Here is a 20,314-nt window from a genome sequence, read left to right as displayed (position 1 = left end):
AAGAGGTTTATTTTTTTACTCTGTCAACATGCTACAAAGATGATATTGTTTAAGCTCCCATGTTGGGGGCAGCATGGGACAACACAAATACCAGACTCTGAACTTTGGCTTGTTTAATATTTACCCCTCTGAGACAACACACTGCTGTAAGCCTTAACTCCCCACCCCTCTGTGCTTTTCTTTGCTCTATTAATTTATCCTTAAGATCACAGGAAGGTGGCTGCAGCTGGTATAGGACAACAGAAACACCATCTCAAGATTTACCTTCCTGTCTCTCTCAGGCTAAATAGCTCAGGCAACATCTGTAACTTTCTGTAGAAATACTTTTTACCCTACCAGAGAGGGTTATTGTATTAAAAACATGCAACTGGGTCTTTAAGTCATCAAGTTCATTGAAGGCCACTGTTTGAAAACCCATACTAAGTGTTCAGAGAGATCTAGACAAGCACAAGCCATTAACTACAACTAGTTCATATACCGAAAACCACTGTATCAGAATTTACAATGCAGACTGTCACAGAGTGCAAGAAGACATCAGAGATGCAACACTGAAAGAAGATCCCTTCCACTCCCCCATCAGCACTCCCCACTGCCTAGTGCAACTCAGATGGCCACAAGGCTGAATGGAAAGCTAATATGGGATAAAGGATTGATATGTAACCTAACAGCCATTTTCAGTAGAATATCGAGCTCTCGTGTTAAGTATGTTAAATAGCTACACCGAGTGTAAACAAGCAGTGTTTCAGTGCATCAAAAATTGACAGAGGTTGCTTAAATGTAAATAAGCTGTAAGAAATTAATTTGTTAAAACTACTTGTTCTTTTCACTGTATATTTTGTTATAAAAGTGTTTACATCCCACCAAAGATTGAAAGACCAGAAATGATGGCTGCAATCAAAATGCTTATGCAGTGAAAGTGATAAGGTATTCTGGATAAGCTTGAGCATCATGAAATATGATGAAAATGGATGGCTGCTTCACATCATCAGTTGAACTGTCAAACCGATCTGTAGAGTTACTAGCGGTTTTTGCTGCTGGAAGAATTGATCCTTTTATCCCCTGAGAATATTCTCCAACAAGGACTCGAGCCAAGTACATGTACTTCTTCCCATCCATATCTGGTGTGGAGTAGATGGCATTGGCAGAATAGCTGGCCTTAACGGCAAAGTATGTTCCCTTTCCAAACTGTGCAGCTGTAGACAGAAAAACAAATGTTTGTGAGCACTTCATTAGCAGCAATCATTCACCTGCCATCTTCAGAGCATATGAATCTCCTGACAGTTTTGCTTTTTATTGCCAATAGGGAGATATTAAAATGGGTTCAAACATAAACAGGGGAAGTTTAGGTTAGATATAAGGAAGAAGTTCTTTACTGTGAGGGGAGTGAGGCACTGGAACAGGTTGCCCAAGGAGGTTCTGAATGTTCCATCCCTGCCAGCGTTCAAAGCCAGGTTGGATAGGGCTTCTGCAACCTGGTCTAGTGGAAGGTGTGCACAGGGGTTGGAACTAGGTGATCTTAAGGTCCTTTCCAACCCAAACCATTCAATGTTTCTATTCAGGAAAATTAGAGTTGTTTTGAAATTCACATTACCATGCATTCCAGCGTAGCTCCGGTTAAATCCACCGTTGTTAATTAAGGTTAATGAATTCTTACTTGTCCCATGAAACAGATGCCTCTCATTATTTTTGTTGCCATTTTTGTTATCCATTTCACACTTTTTTATTTGGTAGGCCTTCCACAAATACGGGTTCTGTACCCTTTCAATCTGCAGAATTTGAGAGCAAAATAGAAAGAAAGACGGTTGCCATCATCAAAAAACATGAGTGTATATCAGCAATTCTGTCTGCTTCCAAGATTCTTCTCCTAGATCCAATGCATATACATCAGCTATGAAATAAGTTAGTCAAGTCACTTCAAACTCTGGCATGATGGACAGCAGAACCCAGCCCAAGACATGACAGAAACACTCCATGGGAAAAAAACATAGCAAAGATTTGCAGATTTCTGGGGTAGAGATGCCATGCCTACCTTCAAAGCAGACATGGCTTAAGCACGCAATTGCTCTGCTCTACTATAGCAAAAACAATTTAAGGGAAAAGCACATTGCCTTGGTGCTGGAGGATCAATAGCTTAGAAGTTGCTCCAAACATCTCAACCGCAACATTAAACTGATGCTGATTAAAGTTACTGACAGCCATAAAGACTTGTACAGCTTCAGAAATCCCAGTGGAATTTATTTTTCCATTGTTAGTATTCTTTGCCATTGCTATCAAAAGTATTTATGCTCAGACATGATGACAGGATTTTACCTTTTCAATTTTAAATGACTGACAGGTCTCCAGAAACCTTTTCTGCACATCTCTATATTCTCTTGTTTCTGGTCTTAGTTCCACTATTTTGTGTCGCTGGTTTTCCATATCATCCCATGTTGCAGGGAGTACAATTGACTCTTGACCTGCAGAAGAAACATAAAGCATATTTGCCCAAATTCTCTGCTTAAAATGAAACATGCCCTACTACGAACCCTTCTAAAGGCCCATAGATTTAGTTTATCACTAGTGCCTATTGCTCTTTGTCAGCCAAAAGTATTCCGTGGGTTTTTCACTAGAGGATTAGGGCATTGTAGTTTCTAGTTTGCCACTGCACTGTCAACTGATGTGCTTGAATAAGTAGTTCCTAGACAAGTCTGTTCTTCACAGCTGAAGAGGAATTCTCTGCAACATCTTTTACTGGTAGCTTTCCCTGTAAATCAAATTTTCAAGTATAAGGAGCAAATGCAGATTTACTGAGTAATTAATTCTCATCAGCTAAGAGACTAGAAGCAAAGGATCTGAACAAGGAAAGATTTAAATTAAAAAGTTCAAGAATATACCCTCCATCTGAAAAGCAGAAGGCTTTTAAATGGAGACTATCTTCCTTTTGTCCCTTTTCTCATTTCATGTGAGGCCTACTAATTAGCTATATTGTTAAATAGTAACACTGACTGATGCATATGTTGCAGACATCCAGCCTTATAGGTTTCTTCAATTAGAAGTGACATTTCTTGGTAAAAGAATAAAAATAAAAATCTGAAAATACGTGCAGGAGGCATTATTAAAGCACTGGGGGCTGCACTGTTATTTAAACCCATCCACTTTCAAGGGTTAAGTGGACAAAAACGTTGTTCCCATTAAGATATAAAATGTGCCCCTGTAAAACTGAGTCATGGCAGGACAAAGAAAAATAATACTGGGGAAAGTCCTGTACGGATGAGTAAGAAAAAGGTAGCTCTTTCTATTCGAAAGGACCAGAAGTAAAGGGAAGAAGATACATCTCAAGAACTCAGAAGTGAGCTGAGATCTAGAATGATCACTGCTACAAACATCTAACTACTGCCAGTAAACCTCAGAATGCACTACCTATGCTTAAAAAAAAAACAAACAAAAAAAATATAAGTAACTGCAGGATTCTTTTATTTTCATTTCCCAATTCAGGTCTCTCCACATTCTCCAGAAACGGACCTGCACAAAACTCCTAACAACATTTTGCCTATTCTTACCATTTCTTACTCTGCAGGAACGTCAGTCTGTCAAGATGCTTTTACTTACATTTATCAACACGTATAATGGGTGTACATTTTCCCTGGTCATCCACAACATGTTTAGCTTCTAAATTCACTGTGTATTTTTTTTCATTAATGATGATTGAAATATCTTTCTCCTTTGCTAGGAAAGCGTTTTCCAAGCGCATATTTGTGAGATTGTCAAAGGGCACATAGGTATCCTTTTCATAATATTTCCACTCAGTTATGCTTTTAAGAAGTTCTGCGCTGCTCTCTTTCAGTTTAGCATTTTTTACCCTGTAGATCATGTCTTGAATAGTCGAATAAGCAATCCAGACATCTTTTGCAACACCTGAAATTCGAATAGCGCTACCATCCAAATAAAGAGCAATTCTTAATTTATTTTCTAGGTCATGCAGTTTCTCACTCTGTTCTTCAACGAAATCAGAGATAAACTCATCTGTGATTTCTGCTTGAAACTGTTCCTTTAAGATTGCATTTCTCAACCAGTCTTCCGTTTCTTCCACTTTCTTTTTGCTTTCACCACAAATCTGCACAACAGCCAGCTCCATTTTCTTCTTCAAAACTGCTTTGGCTTTTCCATTTGGGGAAAGATTCTCAGAGCTCTGGAATGCTACATTGAAATACACAAGTAATTAATATTAACCATTATCAGCTGGAGCTAAACAGATTGATCTATAATAGGTATTTAAATTACATTTACTTACACTTTAACTTGGAAAGCTGTAATCTGGCTGCTGTTTTAGCAGAATTTTCTCTTTTCTGCATGCTTGTATGGAACACACTCAGCAGATGTGGTTGAAAGATGACAACTTTAACAGTTTTCACATATGGAGCAGAGTTACTTCTTGCAAAGTCAGTTACTGCACCTAGCATGTCTTCAGCAACTGCAGCTGCATCACGGCCTGCCTGGCCTGAAATGAGTCATAAGCATTTTGCCTTTAAAAAGCACTAAGAACTGTTACAAATTGTTAAAACATCTCTAGAAGAAGTTATGAACATACCACAATCACCTGGATCATAAATATGTCAGAAATAACTGCAGGCTACCAGTTTGGAAGGGGAAAGGAGATCTGAGACATCTTTCCAGGAACCGAAACATGAAAGCTTACTGTTGTTGACATGGCAACTGATCAGGTTATGATGTAGATGATATGGCTTGGTTACTTCATAGGCCATGGGCCTTATGCTTAATGGCCCAGTGGCAAACTCTTTGCTCAAAAAGCAAGTCTAGTTTTATTCATGCAAGAGGTCCCTGCATGCATGGGGCCTAGTTCTGGATTACCTGACTAGAGATTTCTACTGAAGTGAAAATTACAAGAGAAAAAAAAGGGACAATCTGGCCTTCCTGACAGGTTCACATTCCATCCGTAGGAACCCTACCTGTGCAGCTGCTAGCCAGAGCTGCATTATCTACTGATTTCAGCAATGGAGAAGTAGTTCCCTGGATATTCTCTGACGAGCTGCCCACACGTATTAGGCTGCTGTGACATATACTTATGGTGCTCTAGGAAGTATAAACATACTTTTTAATCCCTGTTAACAAGAATATGTCGGATCTAGAGCACTCATACTCTTCACATACCAGCTGACTGCAAGGAGTGAACCTTTCTAGGTCTTTATGAACTTCTAGCAGTTTTGAAATCTGCAGTTTCTGAATATATTTTCACAAAGAATAACCCCTCCAGATAAATCAATTTCATCACCTGAACTCTGAGATCAGCAGAATCACACACACTGAACTACTTCAAAAAGGAGATAAAGACCTGTTCCTATTTCTGGGAAGGCGACAGAGGTGTACTGCTGATATTCACACTCCTGAAGCACCGTGGAGACCAGCATCTTGATATCATCTTGGGCAACAAAATGAATTATTTTTTTGCATGGCAGCCTTCCCGCTTGGGTGGTGATATAGCTCTTGTTTGCTTGAGAAGCTGAAACATTAAGTAGGAGAACATAATCAGTCAACAATTATCCACAATATAGATGTGTACTAATCCTCACTAGGACATGATAAATCATGACAAATACTCCCCAGAATAAGCTTCAAGTCTCCTTCCACAAACTCTGCATCTTCCTCTCTCTATTTTCACTTTCAAGGCACAAGGATCCATTTTATGTTTGCAAAATATTTGCCTCATTTGGCGAATTAATTTTGTGTGCACCTTTACTTGTCAAGTTTGCTCTGCAGTCTTTGAGAACTTCCTACAGACTAGTACTGTGCTTTGTCTTATGCACACATAAGCACACCATCTACCTTCACGTTACTCAATGTGAGTTACCTGCCTGGCCTGCACAACAGAGATTTACCTCTTATCTCCTTCACGTAGTTCTTTTCCTTTGGTCCTCCAAGCTGACCTCCACGCCAGCATCCCCCACTGCCCTTATTTTGAGGGCACACTTGTTCATCCTTACTCCGCATCCATTACATCTGTTGTTCTAGCTGTATTTGGTTTAAAATAAATGCCTCTTCTGAGTCAGGAACCCAACTTCCCCAGTTTTGCCCCTTGGTCATCCACAGGATGTGATTGTGATTTGCTGTTGGCTTAACTAGCAACCACTTTCTCAGGAGTGACAAAAGGAGTTGCTTCCAGTGGGGTATGGCTTCTCTATCAACCTTTCTGTCAACATCACCCTTGCTCATAGCTCTGTTTGAAGTAGATTAGATCTGTTTTTATCATGGAAAGCTTTATTGGAATAACAGGATGCAATAATGAATACATTTAGTTCTTTATAGATGCTTAGAGGCCCTCTCTTCAAGACGTTTCTTTTACTTCCCTCATTAGATGTTTTACAAGTATCACATTAACTGATTAAAAACAGCTGATGTAACACAGTGCATAGTACAAATGGATGTACAGTAGGCACTGAGAACGTATTCCCACAGATTCCTGCCATATATGAACACTTTCATGAAGGAGGTCAGAAACGTACTATACCTAGTTGGGCACATTCATCTTCAACTGCTTTTCCAGCACTGTTCAGAATCGCTCTAGAGACACCTTGAATGAGAAAAGGCATATGAATCCACAGTTACTACTGTTAATGCCATAAAGTCCCTTCCGAGGTAGAACTGCATACCACATAATATCTAAAATATCTCAATCCTGATAACAGTAAAGGTTATAAATGAAAAGCAGCCTAAATTTTAGGTTTATGCTTCTCAATTCAAAGTGATGTCTAAAGAACCTAACAAGTTTCTCTGAGGTCAAAATGTCACTGAGGTTTGTCTTCTCCTTTAGTCTGACAGATGTTCTATGGAAGGATTACATAAAACAAAAATTATGAGGTTCCCTTTCCTCAAGAGTCTTAACCATGCCATCCTGTAATATAGATTAACAAGAAAAAGGAAGTTTCAGACACTTCCTAATTGAACCTTTGTACCCCAAGAAGCAAAGCAGAAACCACACTGTGAAACAAAAGGGTTTGAAACATTGAGGGGAGAGAAGGAAAGAAGGGGGAAGAATACTTCTTACTCTCCTTATCCAGCCCTTAACCCTGTTTTCATACGTAAGTCAACTAAAGTACCTATTTTAAGGCTGAAGGTTTGGTTTGTTATGTTTACAATAACATCTCCCTCTTCTTTGGTAATGTCACCTTCTGCCACCTGGAACACGATGGAGCCAATAGTCATTTCATGTACATTCTGTGCTGGCATTGAAGAGGTACCAGAGAAAGCTGCCAGAAAGAAAGAGAGCAGAAGGGAGCAATGAAGTAAGAGATGAGGCACTTGTTCGTGTGCACAATGCCTACAGAGACCACAGTCCGGCTCCACATTCAGCCCGTGAAGAAGACTGCTTGCCATGTTAACTGAAAATCACTACTTCTCACAGGAGTCTCTTATCAACCTTCACCTATTCCCGTCACTGCTATTCTTGCTGAGATGGCAGAAAAACTTGTTTCACTTCACACCTGGTATATAGACACTACCTCACAACATTTTACTGTATAAACCTTTGCAAAACTCCAAGGTAAGAGAGCAGCAAATTCGCCAAGTCTCACTCCCTTGCTCCTCTGTCTCACAGAGTTTTCAGGCAGGTTCTCTACTGTGTGACGGGAACTTTTTACCTACGCGTTATTTGTAAAAACTGGATTGAGTTTTCAACCATGTCCTACACTCTGCAGTTCCATTAGGCCGGATAAAACCAAAGACATTTCACTTTGGTTTTGCTATTCATCTGAATGTGTAAAAGATTTAAGAGTATTCCAAAGAGGCCACTTGAAGACTCATAACCAGGAACTCACCTGCATTCCCAGGACGCAGGAAGACACTGACCTGTTCATGATCTAATCAAGTATTGCAGCAATAAAAGAAACAGCCCTACTTGTGCCCTTAGCACATGATAGCTTCTGCTGTAGGGGCACTAGCCAGGTAATGAATCACAGCTACCTTTTTTTTTCCTTAGCACCTACAACACTGTTTCAGATGTTACAGAGACGCTCAGCCTGAAAATACTATATGCTGTCTTTTCAGCAGCCATTTCAACTGTTACTTGGACTTTGGGAATGACATGCCCACCAAACAAATATCTAAACATCCTTAATGAACACCTTCCCTGGAATATTTAAAAGAATAAAAATATCCAGCAGGCATACAACTTCTGTGAAGCAAGCTTACCTGTGTCTTGGCTAGTCTTACTTGGAGAAGTCTTCTGCACTGTAGCATCTACAGCATTTCCACACCTGTTCTTAAGTTCATCTGAGAATTCCTAGAGAAGGAAATTACAATCCACCCCTGTAGAAGTCCTTAGATTAGTTTTCAAACCTTTATTTCTACTGTCTAAAGTTAAAAAAACCCCACACATATTTAGGAAGAGCTTAATGCAAATTACTTCATACCATATGCCTAGATGCTCATGGCAAGTCTTGACACACAGTTGTTCTCAGAGAGCAAGGTTAGTCAGTGTGAGCAACAGACATAATTGATAAATAACTAAGTCAAAGCCCTAGTTACCATTCCAGAGGGATACATTAACAGATGGCACCCTTACACCAATGGCCTAGTTTACACTCCAATTCAAATCTTGCAGCTAATACCACCCTTCTCTGTGCACAGTAGCTCAGACTATGGTGTAGTAAGCTTCCTGTTTGGCCTTTCAAAATGTATTAGCTGCTGCACAAAATAGCAGAAGTCAAGACATGCAGAAACGTTTATTTGGGCAGTAATTCACAGGGGGTCTACTCTATTTTGAGAGATCTGTGTGTGAAATGAGTAACTTCAGTGCAGATATAGAAAATTTGTGCTAACATGATACTGAAGAAAGGGGGATATGGAATACTGATACGTTTCTACAGGAGATGTTTACAGCACAGCAATCCTAGCGTCATTATTCTTCCTAAAAAGACACTAGTACTCCATTGAAAGCACTCCTCTTTCCAAGAGTGAAGGCATCTACGCAGGAGTTGCAGCAAATTCATTTGTAGGCAAGTCCTTGGTACTGAAGAATTAGACTAGCTCATGAGATGAAGGCACTTACACTTTCATCTATATTATTACCAGGAAACAGAAAAGGATGGGAAGAGAATAGGGCTGTACAGGACAGGCAGGTGACCATTACTGGAAAAAAGAACTTTCAGCACACACAAGTAAGAGACTGTCAGCAAACTTCTTTAGTATAAGTCCAAGCACCCTGTGGATTCTTTGGAGATTATCGGACAGCCAAGTATCACGAGATAGAACCCTAATAAACTTGCATATAACAGAGACAGAAATATATGGTAACTCACCTGAATATTGGCTATGTCTTTTGGATGCAACAGAAAGTGAACTTCCTCAAGATAATTTACTCCATTTTTACTACTGAATTCAAACACCTTGTCAAACAGTAATTTAGCAACAACAGGCCTGGGGAATCCCAAATTCCCTGTCCCAATCGCTGGGAAAGTAATTGACTTTAAAGATAGTTCCTCAGCAATCTCCAGGCATTTTGTGATGATGTCACCCAAGATCTGTAAAGCACAATTATTTTTTCAGTTACTGAAAGTAATTTTTTCTTTCCAGTATATGCAATGTAGCTCATCCCCTTTAGCTACCTCTTGGTATTAAAATACAGCAATTGCATACCTTACAAGGAATATATTAGTAAACAAAGTATCAGACACATGGTAAAGAAAGAATAGGCCAACCTCTTTCACCTTCTTCGACACTCTCCCCCATTTCAAATAAAAAGTGGCATTAAACCCAGTATAAAGACCAGTCAAATTAGAGTTCAGGCAAATAAAACCCCTTATACCTTTGTAGATGCATATCCCTGTAACCACGCAGGTACAACAGCATGAAGCACAACACCGCAACTTAGATTGTAACCTTTTGTTTTCAACACAGAACCTTCCTCAGGTGTTTTTCCTAGGCCTTCTTCTTTTAAGCCTCTCTGAAGCATTGGCCCTGCCTTGCTTAGCAAAGCTTTGGAGAGGGGCCCTTTATCAAGCTGGAGATCTTTGGTAACACTGATGACAACAATGTCCGTCTGAAAAATACACAAGCAAAACCTCTAGTTTATAAGTATCAAATTCAAATCTTGCACTGATGAATCTGCCTGCTGATTTACAAAGTAAAGTTTTGGGACTGCTATCTGAGATTAAGCAAAGAAATTATGCTCAATCCTAGCATCACAAACCTGCCCAAAGTACACAAAAGCTGAGTTAACAGTGAAATACTTTTCAAGCCAACGGGAGAAAGTGAAAATTCTGCATCCCTGGTCTACTCATTCTGCCTCCATTTGGAAAATGTTTATGCAAGTTTGCTCTCCAGAAGAAACTTGCACATCAGTCACTGAGGTAAGCAGGACCTCACACGTGTGGCTGGTTTAGAGAAAAAGGAGAAGCTTAATACTTTAAGAGCAGGCAATTTAAAACACTTACGGTAGCATCCTCAATTCTTCCTTCTTTCAGCATGATGTCAAGGCCTTCCTCAGTGGTTACCAATGGGAAGTTCTTGTTATTTTGAGAAATTTTCCTTTTCCTAGGCTGATGAACTGTACTGGTCCGATGCAGTGAAGTGTAGAAAGGTGGATAATCTGAAAACACTTCTCCCAGTGCCTTGTTGAAAGCCTGAATTTTATTCTGTTCAATATCCACAAGATGAATCTCCTTCAAGCTGATGTCCCCCTTGGATTCTTTCAAGGTCTCCTTGATGGAGGCTACAATTGAATATGTACACAGTTCCAGTGGGAAGCCAAAAATCCCTCCACTTATAGCGGGCAGAGCTATAGAACGATGATGAAACGTTTCAGCCAGTTGTAGACTTCTCTTCACTGTCTGTCTTAACAAGCACACACACTGTTCTGCTTCATCCTTCCTCCACCTGGGCCCAACAGCGTGAATTATGTTCTTGCAGGGGAGTTTCCCTGCACCCGTGATAACCACACACCCAGGCTGCAAGCTCCCGCTCTTCTTCACCAGCTCATCACACTCCTGCTGTATCTCTGGACCAGCTGCATTTAACAGCGCCCAAGCAACACCACCGTTGTGTTTTAGGTCTTCATTAGATGCATTTACCACAACATCAACGGGATGAGTGCACAAGTCGTCTTCATAAACTGCTACTACAACTCCACCTATGGTCACCTGCCCATAGGGTTTACCTACATTACCATGTCCTTGCTGTTCTTCCAGCTGCTCTTCCGACTGCTCTTCCAGCCTCACTAGACACTCAAATTCTTGTTTCGCACTGGCAGCAAAGAAGTGTTCTCGCTCCTTGAAATATGACTTGGCTCCTGGCTCTCTAATTACTACACGTTTATAATGCAAGCCAGACAGAATTTGTTCAACTAAGGTGACTCCCTTCAGCACTTCTTTTCTTGGCCCACTCAAGGATATAACTCTACATTTCTTCTGTGTGATAAAGTCAACTTTCACATCTTTATTCTGTAACTCACCCCAAACACTGGTCTTCTCTTTTTCAAAAAAGTTTATGACTGCCATGGGCTTTCCTATGATGAACTTTTGTACTTGTGTGTTTTTATCTATAAAGCTGAAAAGTTCCTCAAAGGCTTTTTCTACTGCTTGAGAACAACCAGCAATAATGACCTGACCCTCTGCCTGAGTGACTGTTACAGCTTCATTAGAGCAGTTTGCTTTTGTGAGCATTCTCCATTCCTGCTTCTGGAGGACTGACTCATCCTCCAATGTAATGCTTTTGTAGACCAGTTCCTTCTTTATTTCTTCTTCTGCTTTTAGGAGATCTTCAGGAGCATTCCCTTTCAAGATGATAGCATCTGGGCAAAGCTCATAAAAGGCACTAATTTGTTTTGTCATGAACAGGCTCTGTGACAGGGTTTCATTATCAATATGCTCTAAAAACTGGAAAATATAAGGGTGGACATTAACTGTTTTCTTTACCATTTTGTGTATGTTCTCTAATATTTCCCCTTTTACTTTATAAACTTCTTCGGGCATTCCACATAGGTTAATTATCTTCTGCAAAGGATCATAATTTATCTGTAGGGCTGGGAACTCCGTATGACTTTTTTCTTCAAGGCCAGTACTTTGTAAAATTGCATATTCCCCTGGACTCACCAACACTATTTCTTCAGTTCTTTTTTTTTCTCTTTCAATTTTTCTGGTGGCCTTTTCCATCAGAAGGGTCAGTTCTTGTTCAACATTCTTCACAACTTCTTTTTCACCTACTAGAACGAGTAAGTCCTTGGAAATATATGGGATTACCAGATACTCACCGTGGGTAAAGCTGTTTCTAATGGCTTCCCACACCTCTGCACTTACTTGACATTTAATTGCTTTGTACTTCGATATGCTATCTGAAAATGCTGTGGAAACATTTTCATTCCATGTCTTGATCACTCTAGATACTGATCGCTTCTGCTCAGACAAAGTAGCTGAAGGATGCAAAGTAACTTTTGGGTCTGCACAGCAGGGTTCAGGCCACGTTAGCGCACAATTATGCTTTGCCATTTCACAACTTATTGTCTCAATTAGTCTATTATTTTTCTGCAAGTAATACCAGATATATGAATCCAGAGGCAATATAATTGGATCTGGCTTCTTTATTTGTGGCCCTTCCTTTCCATATAGAGCTGTTCCCAGTGAGGTGTAGAAAGGATAGACAAAGATTGGTGTTTTGTTGAGTGAATGCTTCTTTGCCAAGATATTGGTTACATCTAAAACAAACAAACAAAAAATCCCAAACAATTATGCTAGAACTTAAAACCAAAGAGTGTTTTTTTTAACTTTGTACTTTACATAATAATGTTTCTTATGTCTAAGAATAGTTTTTCATTCATTTCCCAGCTAGAAATAATTCCAAGTTATTCAAGAGTTACTGGTTTTAAATGCCAAAAACTAAGAGAGACAGTTAGAAACCAACACTATCCACCTCCAGGAGGTACACACAGCTTTGTACCCACTTCTGTTATATGCTGTATCACTCCTCCATTTCCCCCCCCCCCCAAAAAGAGCATCTACTTTCTTCAACTTCCTTCCAGCTTCCCCTTTCACTCCAATGCCTCCAGCTTCTCTCTTGTCCTCCACCTTCCACAGATGCTCACGTTTCTGTCACTGGCTGGACAAACCACAGCACCTGCTCTTTGACCAAAAACCGGCCTAAGAAGTTGTCCTCACACAAGCCAGACAGCACACATTGCCATGGGGCAGCTGATGGTGAAGGTGACAGCTGGAGGGGATGTGTCCTGCACTAGGTAGGCCTGTGCTTTCCCTACTGAACTCAAACTGTAACCAGAACTCTGTCAGGATCAAGGCCTGGATGAAATAAACTTTTCTATGCTGCATGCTCAGCTGGTCCAAAACGTAAACTTGCACTCCAGTTGGCAGAGACCTGCTGACAAAGCACCAGACCTACTGTATTATGAGGACAAAACAGGCATTTCTCTAGAAAATCTACATTTGGATCTTTAAATGAAAGGATCTCAAAGAAGTAAGATTTGTATTTCTGCATTACCTTTATGGTCATTGAATGTAATGATAGCTGCATCTTCATCAGGCAGCTGCTGAACATCCTCCACATGCCCACCTCCACTCTTCTTATTCTCAAAGTAGATGGTTATATGGTCACTGGGTATGTTAGGTGGCATATTTTCAGCCCTAATGCTTTTTGTTAGCTCAAGGCACCGTGCAGTAATATTTTGTTCTTTTGCTCTGTGGTTTTGATTAAACTTCTCAACAAATTCCCCTGCAGCTGAAACAGGAGAAGAAAAAAAGAAAAAGAAACAGTAAAAGAAAAACCAAGATCAAACTACTATCTTGCTTTCTTATCATGATGGTAGCAGACTATCCTTGTGTGCATTGACCACAGCACTGAATTACAAAGCATCTATCAACTAAGAGGTGCCCACAAAGCTACTTCTTTCCACATATTAAGTATCTGTCACCTAGTATTTACCACATGGTTGATCACAATTGTTGACTACAACTACTGTAGCCAGAATCTGTCACTGGTTTTCTTACTGAGTAGCACTGGGTCTATCCTAAACAAAGTAAGATCAGGTTCATTTTTGGGCTATGGCTTTATACACAACTAATCAGACATAAGTCAACAGTTCAAATCTGGATTCTTTCAGGTTTATGATAAACACATTCTATTTTCACTGGGTTTCCTCCCTGTTGTCATCACAGTAAACGACAGTCTTTTACATTTGCCAGACAAACACACAATTAAGTTTTTAAAGGATCTATTTATTTCCTAAAGGCTACACCAAAAACCTGGGACTAGACCACAGTATGAAAGGCAAATAATTTCTGACTTCTAAAGCAGAAAACACTTCCTCAGAGACTAAAAACTTCTTTGGTTTAGTTACACCACAGACTAATCCCTTCACAACTTTAAGATTCCTGAGCAACTTCATTCTTACATATTACCAATAATACCACTGTTCCCGCTAAGTTGAGTCAAAGTGGCAGATAACATATTTTCACCATGTTCTACCTTCTAAAGAGATTTACAATTTTTCTACACAGAAGACAGAATTCTCTCTTCTTTCCTATCCCATCTCCTCACCCTGAATCAAGTATATGTACCTTGTCCCTAAAAGAGCTCAAGTGCAGCAGCACTTGAAGAATCCTGGAACCAGTTCACCACATCAGTGTAATTCAGTTCTCCTGGTAACATGGTGCTGTTATCTCTACAACATCATCTATGGCATTGGCTTACACTATTTCTGAATCTGGTCTTATCAGATCACTCACTGTTGCCCATGTCCTGGGATGGAATTTGTCGATAATATCAACCGTAATTCAACCGGGAAGTGCCCCTGATGTGTCACTGGTGAGAAGCAGGAGCAAATACCTCTCTGTCACCTGGAAGATGCCTCTGCCGTAAATCACTAATAAGGCAGAAGAGAAGGTATATATGTTTTAGGGTATCAAATACCCTAAAAAAAAAAAAAAAAAAGAAAAATCACAGTAGGCACGCAGTATCTTTAGACTAGCTGGTACTGCAGCATCAGGCAAAGCACACAGTGTCCCACACTTCACACAACTGACAGCTGTTAGTCTGCATAAGGACAGCATCACTTGCCTCAGCATCCCAGGGTCCATGCAGTGCAGTCTCCAGCAATGACCACAACAGGCATCTTTCTAGAGAACAGCTGCTTCCCTAATACTCTCCCAGCCTCCAACCTATTACAGTAGATTTCACAGGCCTAATGCAGCCTATTTAATAATGTTGAAAACCTTTGTTCCACCTACTTGTTCAATTTTCCCTCAAATCCATACAAACTTACTACATATGTGACACCTTTTGGCAAGGAGAGCCTTTATCATCAATCTTTTCTAAGAGCAAATACATCCTTTTATTGCTTGTGTAAAGTTAGATTTTGGTTTTAGTCCTACCTGTTCCGTTTACTATCCAAATCAGAGGGTTTACTAACCCTCTTCTGTCTACCTTTTTTCTGTAAGGTATATAGTGCATGTCATTAACTTCAGTAGAGTAAATCCTCATTTAAAATGACATCACATCAGATTAAACTTTATACCTATGACAGAAAATATTAGTCTCCCTCACACACACACAAGTAGCTAATAAGAAAGATCCACAACTCTGACTCCTTACCAATATTTCCAGTAAAAGTAACTACAGCAGCATGTACTTCAGGTATCATTTCCACACTGAAGTCACCATCATCCTCTGACAAGCCACTTATGTTCTCTACCAGGAGAATTAACATGCAGTCTTTTACTGTCTCCTGCACATTTTCAAGCACAACTCTGGCGGAAGGCAGGGATCTTTGAGAGTCCTCCACTTGGCCTGGCTCCTGGAGAGTATCCACTTGCCATGGCTTCACAAACAGGTCAATTTTCTTCACAGAGTGATGCTTCCTTTGCAAAACTTCTTGGGCATCTAGTTCCACAAGAAAACATAGATATGATCTTCCCTTCCCCTCCTGCCATAGCAGAGCAACATGTTAAATTACACTCTACTTTAGAAGCCTGGCCAGACATATTTTATTACATCACAGAAGGACAGAAATAAGACAAAACTACATTGAATGTTAGGGTCAGGATAAAAGCTACTGTATGTTCTAGATGTCCCCAGTGTCCCCCAAGAGAGAAAAGAAAAGAGTTATTTTTTGAGGTAAGTGCTGGTTCCTACTAGGACACCTCAAGAGCAAGAAACTGTTCTCCAGATCAGTAACATTTAATAAATAGCAAATAAAGATATGGTCTTCCATCCTGCTTATCTTGTGTATTTAACTATTAACTATGTAACTATATTTTACTATGCTAAATATTTAACAATATTTAACTATTCTTTCTGCATAAACGGTTTCCTCTTTTTGCATACATCCTTCACACACTAACAAGTAGCCAACAGCACTTTAGTGTAGAGGAAAATAGAGGAAAAATCAGGTAAATTGAAGCTATTCTAAAAAATCTTTTTCACCATAAAGGTGAGCATTCACCTCTCTGTCTTATAAACACATATGTACTACAACTTTTCCTTCCAATTCTCAAAACCCTGCAACTGAAATGAATATGAAAGAAGATACAACACAATACTATTTACCCATGATTTGCAGTTAATAATGTACTATGCTTTATCCAGTCTCCTAAACTGGAATTAAAGCTTATATATTCTGTGGTCTCCTGACATCATTTCTCCAGCATTATTCTCTGTGCGCCTTGATCCACATACTTGGGACAGCTCTAGAGAACCTCTGTCAGAAGCACACGTCTGTATTGGATGGACAGGCACATTTGTTCCTTTTACATCCTGCCAGACTTCAGAATAATACACCATTTCTGATGGATCAATGCCCACAAAGAGAGCCAGCACTGGTAAAGGCCTATTTTTAGAAGTGAGCTTTAGTTATATAACAGCCAAAGGATACAATCATACCTTCCTCATCCTGAAAGGTGATGATCATTTGCTGATCTTTTTTGACATAGGACTTAATGGTCCCCCCACCAGACTTCTTTTTATTTTCAAAGTACATTTTCACAATCTCATCTTCTATTTCCTCCCCAGAGGCAGTGGTTACTACTATGACAGATTTCCTAGGGCTTGCTTTTTTCACTTCCAGTTTCTCACATGATCCTGAAATGAAACATCACTCCCTAGTGCAAGAGTTAACAAAACCCCCAAGCTTATTATCTTCCAAGTTTTCACAACGTTTTTTGTTCAGATCATGAATAAGATGAGGAAAAAGAAGAGGCAAATAGTATTTCAGGTGTTGTTTTTTATCACAACAGCCTTCAAATCCCAAATAAGCTGAGCATCTCACTAGCATGAGTTGTTGCATAAACAGGTGAGGAGAAAAGGCTTCCATTAATCCCCAGGCAAGAGCAGCATAAATAATGGCTATGAAAGCTTCTTTACAAATCCATGATCAGGGTATCCATCACTTTTCTGCCCCTTCATTTACAGTTCCAGCCATTGCTGCGGTTGCTGGGTCTACACATGTTGTGCCAGCAGAGCTCAGGTGTACCTGGGGTACACAGCTACAGATGTTCTATCACAGGTCTCCCCAGCAGGGCTGGTGGCAGCAGGGAAGCTCTGTGCAGGGACGTTACCCAGAACTCAGCATCCACTGCATACTATCCCTAAGGAACTGACATGTCTGAGGTAGCCAGTGAAGAGGGGAGTTTCCTAAAGGAACTCATACAAAGGAAAAAAAAAAGGGGGGGGGGGGGGGTATTTATTTACTTATTTAAGCTCAAGATCATTATTTCTACACTACATTAGAGAAACACCACAAGCCACCCAGGTGACCTGGGCACTATTGCAGCATAGAGATCAATGAAAATCAATGAAGCAAGAATACAGTGGTGTCTGTTTGATAAGTGTCATGCTTGCCTGTCTTCTCCTGCTGAGTTCACACACACAGAATAAGTTTCCTTATTCTGGCAGGCGGGAAGTGACACCTGAGGTTCATTAACTATACATAAATGACAATGATTTCTGGGTACTTCAAGAAGAGTCACACTCTTGCTGTACCAGGAGCTAGCACAGATTGAATTTAGTTTTATTTGACATTGTCAGAATCACAAACTTCTATATATTACTTTTTGCAAACCATATGTCAAGTTTGGTCACAGAAACACTCTTTAAGCTCAAGAAGCCTCAGGCATAATGTTAAAAACCAAACTAGCACACCATCATGCTTCATGAACCCCTGCAAGTGCATCCTCCCGTGCATTACAGCACAGCCCTCACAGAGGAACTGTGTGTTGAACAAGAAATCTGTTGAGGACATCCCACCCTGGAAGGAAGTGCCTTTAGAAGTCAAGCACCCCTGTAAAAGTGTCTATCATGATGTATGTTGACTCTGCACCACATCGCTACCTGCTGGCTTGAAACAATAAGGAACACAGCTAAATTAGAAACCAAAAAGTAATGGCAATATCTGTCAAGCTGCTTTCCTGGCCTTGCACCCTCAGTCTTCACCTGTGCGCCACTCTTATTGGCACAAATAACTCATTTGCATGTAGGATAAAGGTGGCATGTGTGACTAGCCAGCTCTGGTCCACAAGGAGAACACAGATGATGTCTGCTGGAACCACAACAAAAATTGCATGGAAAGTTAGTTCGTTCAGGTTTTATGCACGTCTTGGAGTTTACTTAAGCGCTATCCTTTATAAATTACATTAAATTTACGTTTTAACAAACAAAGGGGAGTGGTGGAGGTGGTGAAATGACAGAGCACATCTCAACGCCAGCCTGGGCAAGCTCTCGACCAGCAGACGGCTCTGTCGCCGTTCCCTGTCCCTCCCACCCCCGAGCCAGAGGTGTACAGACCCGGAGTCCCTGTCCCGCACCGCTCCTCACGAAGACCCTACCTGACTCCTCGGCGGCCTCGCCAGCTGGTGCCACCTCCTGCAAGCGGAACCGGAGAAGAGCAGTTACCGCGGCCCCGCTCGCCCGACCGCCCTCCACTCCAACCCTCCCGCCTCACCTGCGTCTGGCAACCGCCCGCAGGCAGCTCGGTGACGACCAGCGACAGCTGCCCTCTGGGCTCCCACTCAAGCTCATGGACCCGCCGGTCGAGCACCCGCTGCCTCACTGTCAATACGACACACACCGGTGAGGGGAGGGATGCCACCGCCGGACCTCCCGTTCCCAAACGCGGGTAGCGGCCATTGGTGGCCCTACCCTGTCTGCTCACCTTCGGGGTGCACGAAGCAGACGAGGAGGTGCCCGGTCGCCGTCCCGGTCCCGGCCCGCAGCTCGCACTCGCCGCCACCCGAGCGCTTCTGGCTCTGGAAGTAGCGGAGCAGCTTCTTCCTCAGGGCGGGGGGCGGCTCGGCGGAGCCCCAGTCGCCGCGCACCAGCAGCGGGAAGCCGCCCGGCCGCTGCCCCTCCATGGCCGCACCTACAACCACAACCCCAATCCCCACCCCTTCAGTTTCGGTTTCATTTCTTCAGCGACGGAGGCAAAAGCAGCGCCGGGCTCCGCCCTGCGGGGGGAGCGCTGCCCCTCCACAAGGAGGGCAGGAAGGGTGCTGCCGCCGGCCTCTGTAAGCAGCCTTCGTTACGCAGCCCGCCCCGCTCGGGAGGCCGTGAGCGTAACGCGGTACTTGCACAGAGCCGCGGCAGAACCTGGTTTTACAAATGCAGCTGTTCTCAGTGCCTGATCTTGTAACTCAGGCAGTGGGTAATACTCTCCCTGCGTTACGTTTTGAAACCAAGTCGTGGCGCAAAGTGAAACTACTCGTTTCCATCGTTCTCCATCAGAAATACTTCTATCACTGTGCAAGATTGCAATTTCTTCTTAGGAAGAAATTCTGTGAGGGTGATGAGACTCTGGACCAGGCTGCCCAGAGAAGCTGTGAATGCCTGTGATAAACACATAAATACGTTGGCTTTTGCAAATCATAGGTGTTGCTATGTGGATATAACTGTATGCGTTTGCAAAGCTCGCTAAAGATACAAGATTAGACAAAAAGTTGAAAATGGCCATAACTCTTGAGCAAAATGGAGTCACACAGCAAAAGAATTTGAAAAGGTAAAAGAAAAGGGGGGGGGGGAGGGTATGTTGATATGAGGAAAGCTAATGCCTGGAAAACATAGTGTTAAAGTACTTTTAGCTTAGCTTAGGCTGACGATAAAGAACAATGCTTGTGTTGTAAGTCTGCAGTGAGATAACAGAATTTAGTGGCCCCACTAAGCCTGAGTGAATTACTTCACACCATCCTTCTACTTATCAATTAGTTTAGAGACAGTGCCTCCCAAACTTCTGCTAGCTTGGGATACTCCTTGTCTGTTCATCCTGTTTTGCTTGCAGTAAATTTTGGATGAAGGTCATACTGTTCTAAATCTTTGCCAGCTATTGGAAAAATTA

At 41.4% G+C, this 20,314-nt stretch overlaps 1 protein-coding gene across 5 annotated transcripts in view; it reads right to left on the bottom strand.

Annotated features, from left to right (window-relative positions):
- Positions 1-455: 455 nt before the first annotated feature.
- Positions 456-20,314, bottom strand: part of PARP14 (poly(ADP-ribose) polymerase family member 14) — a 29,838-nt gene continuing 9,979 nt past the window's right edge. Inside the window, exons 1-16 of one of the 5 annotated variants that reach the window (XM_062606561.1) lie at positions 19,139-19,367; positions 16,873-17,070; positions 15,586-15,873; positions 13,477-13,713; positions 10,425-12,679; positions 9,797-10,030; positions 9,291-9,512; positions 8,182-8,272; positions 7,092-7,241; positions 6,503-6,565; positions 5,330-5,497; positions 4,271-4,477; positions 3,589-4,176; positions 2,311-2,456; positions 1,592-1,766; positions 456-1,193 (exon numbers count right to left, since the gene is read on the bottom strand). In XM_062606561.1, coding sequence (XP_062462545.1) covers positions 904-1,193; positions 1,592-1,766; positions 2,311-2,456; positions 3,589-4,176; positions 4,271-4,477; positions 5,330-5,497; positions 6,503-6,565; positions 7,092-7,241; positions 8,182-8,272; positions 9,291-9,512; positions 9,797-10,030; positions 10,425-12,679; positions 13,477-13,713; positions 15,586-15,873; positions 16,873-17,070; positions 19,139-19,337 — 5,511 coding nt within the window. In that variant the 5' untranslated portion in view covers positions 19,338-19,367 and the 3' untranslated portion in view covers positions 456-903. Of the gene's footprint in view, positions 1,194-1,591; positions 1,767-2,310; positions 2,457-2,606; positions 2,744-3,588; positions 4,177-4,270; positions 4,478-5,329; positions 5,498-6,502; positions 6,566-7,091; positions 7,242-8,181; positions 8,273-9,290; positions 9,513-9,796; positions 10,031-10,424; positions 12,680-13,476; positions 13,714-15,585; positions 15,874-16,872; positions 17,071-19,138; positions 19,368-20,314 lie in introns of those variants that run through there. The other 4 variants (XM_062606525.1, XM_062606533.1, XM_062606543.1 and 1 more) reach the window with 4 other exon arrangements.

This window comes from Pezoporus occidentalis, unplaced genomic scaffold (genome assembly GCF_034315485.1).
Source record: "Pezoporus occidentalis ecotype Australia unplaced genomic scaffold, CSIRO_AGI_Poc_V1 ctg12, whole genome shotgun sequence".
NCBI lineage: Eukaryota > Metazoa > Chordata > Aves > Psittaciformes > Psittacidae > Pezoporus > Pezoporus occidentalis.
This window is presented reverse-complemented; position numbering and strand designations above follow the sequence as displayed.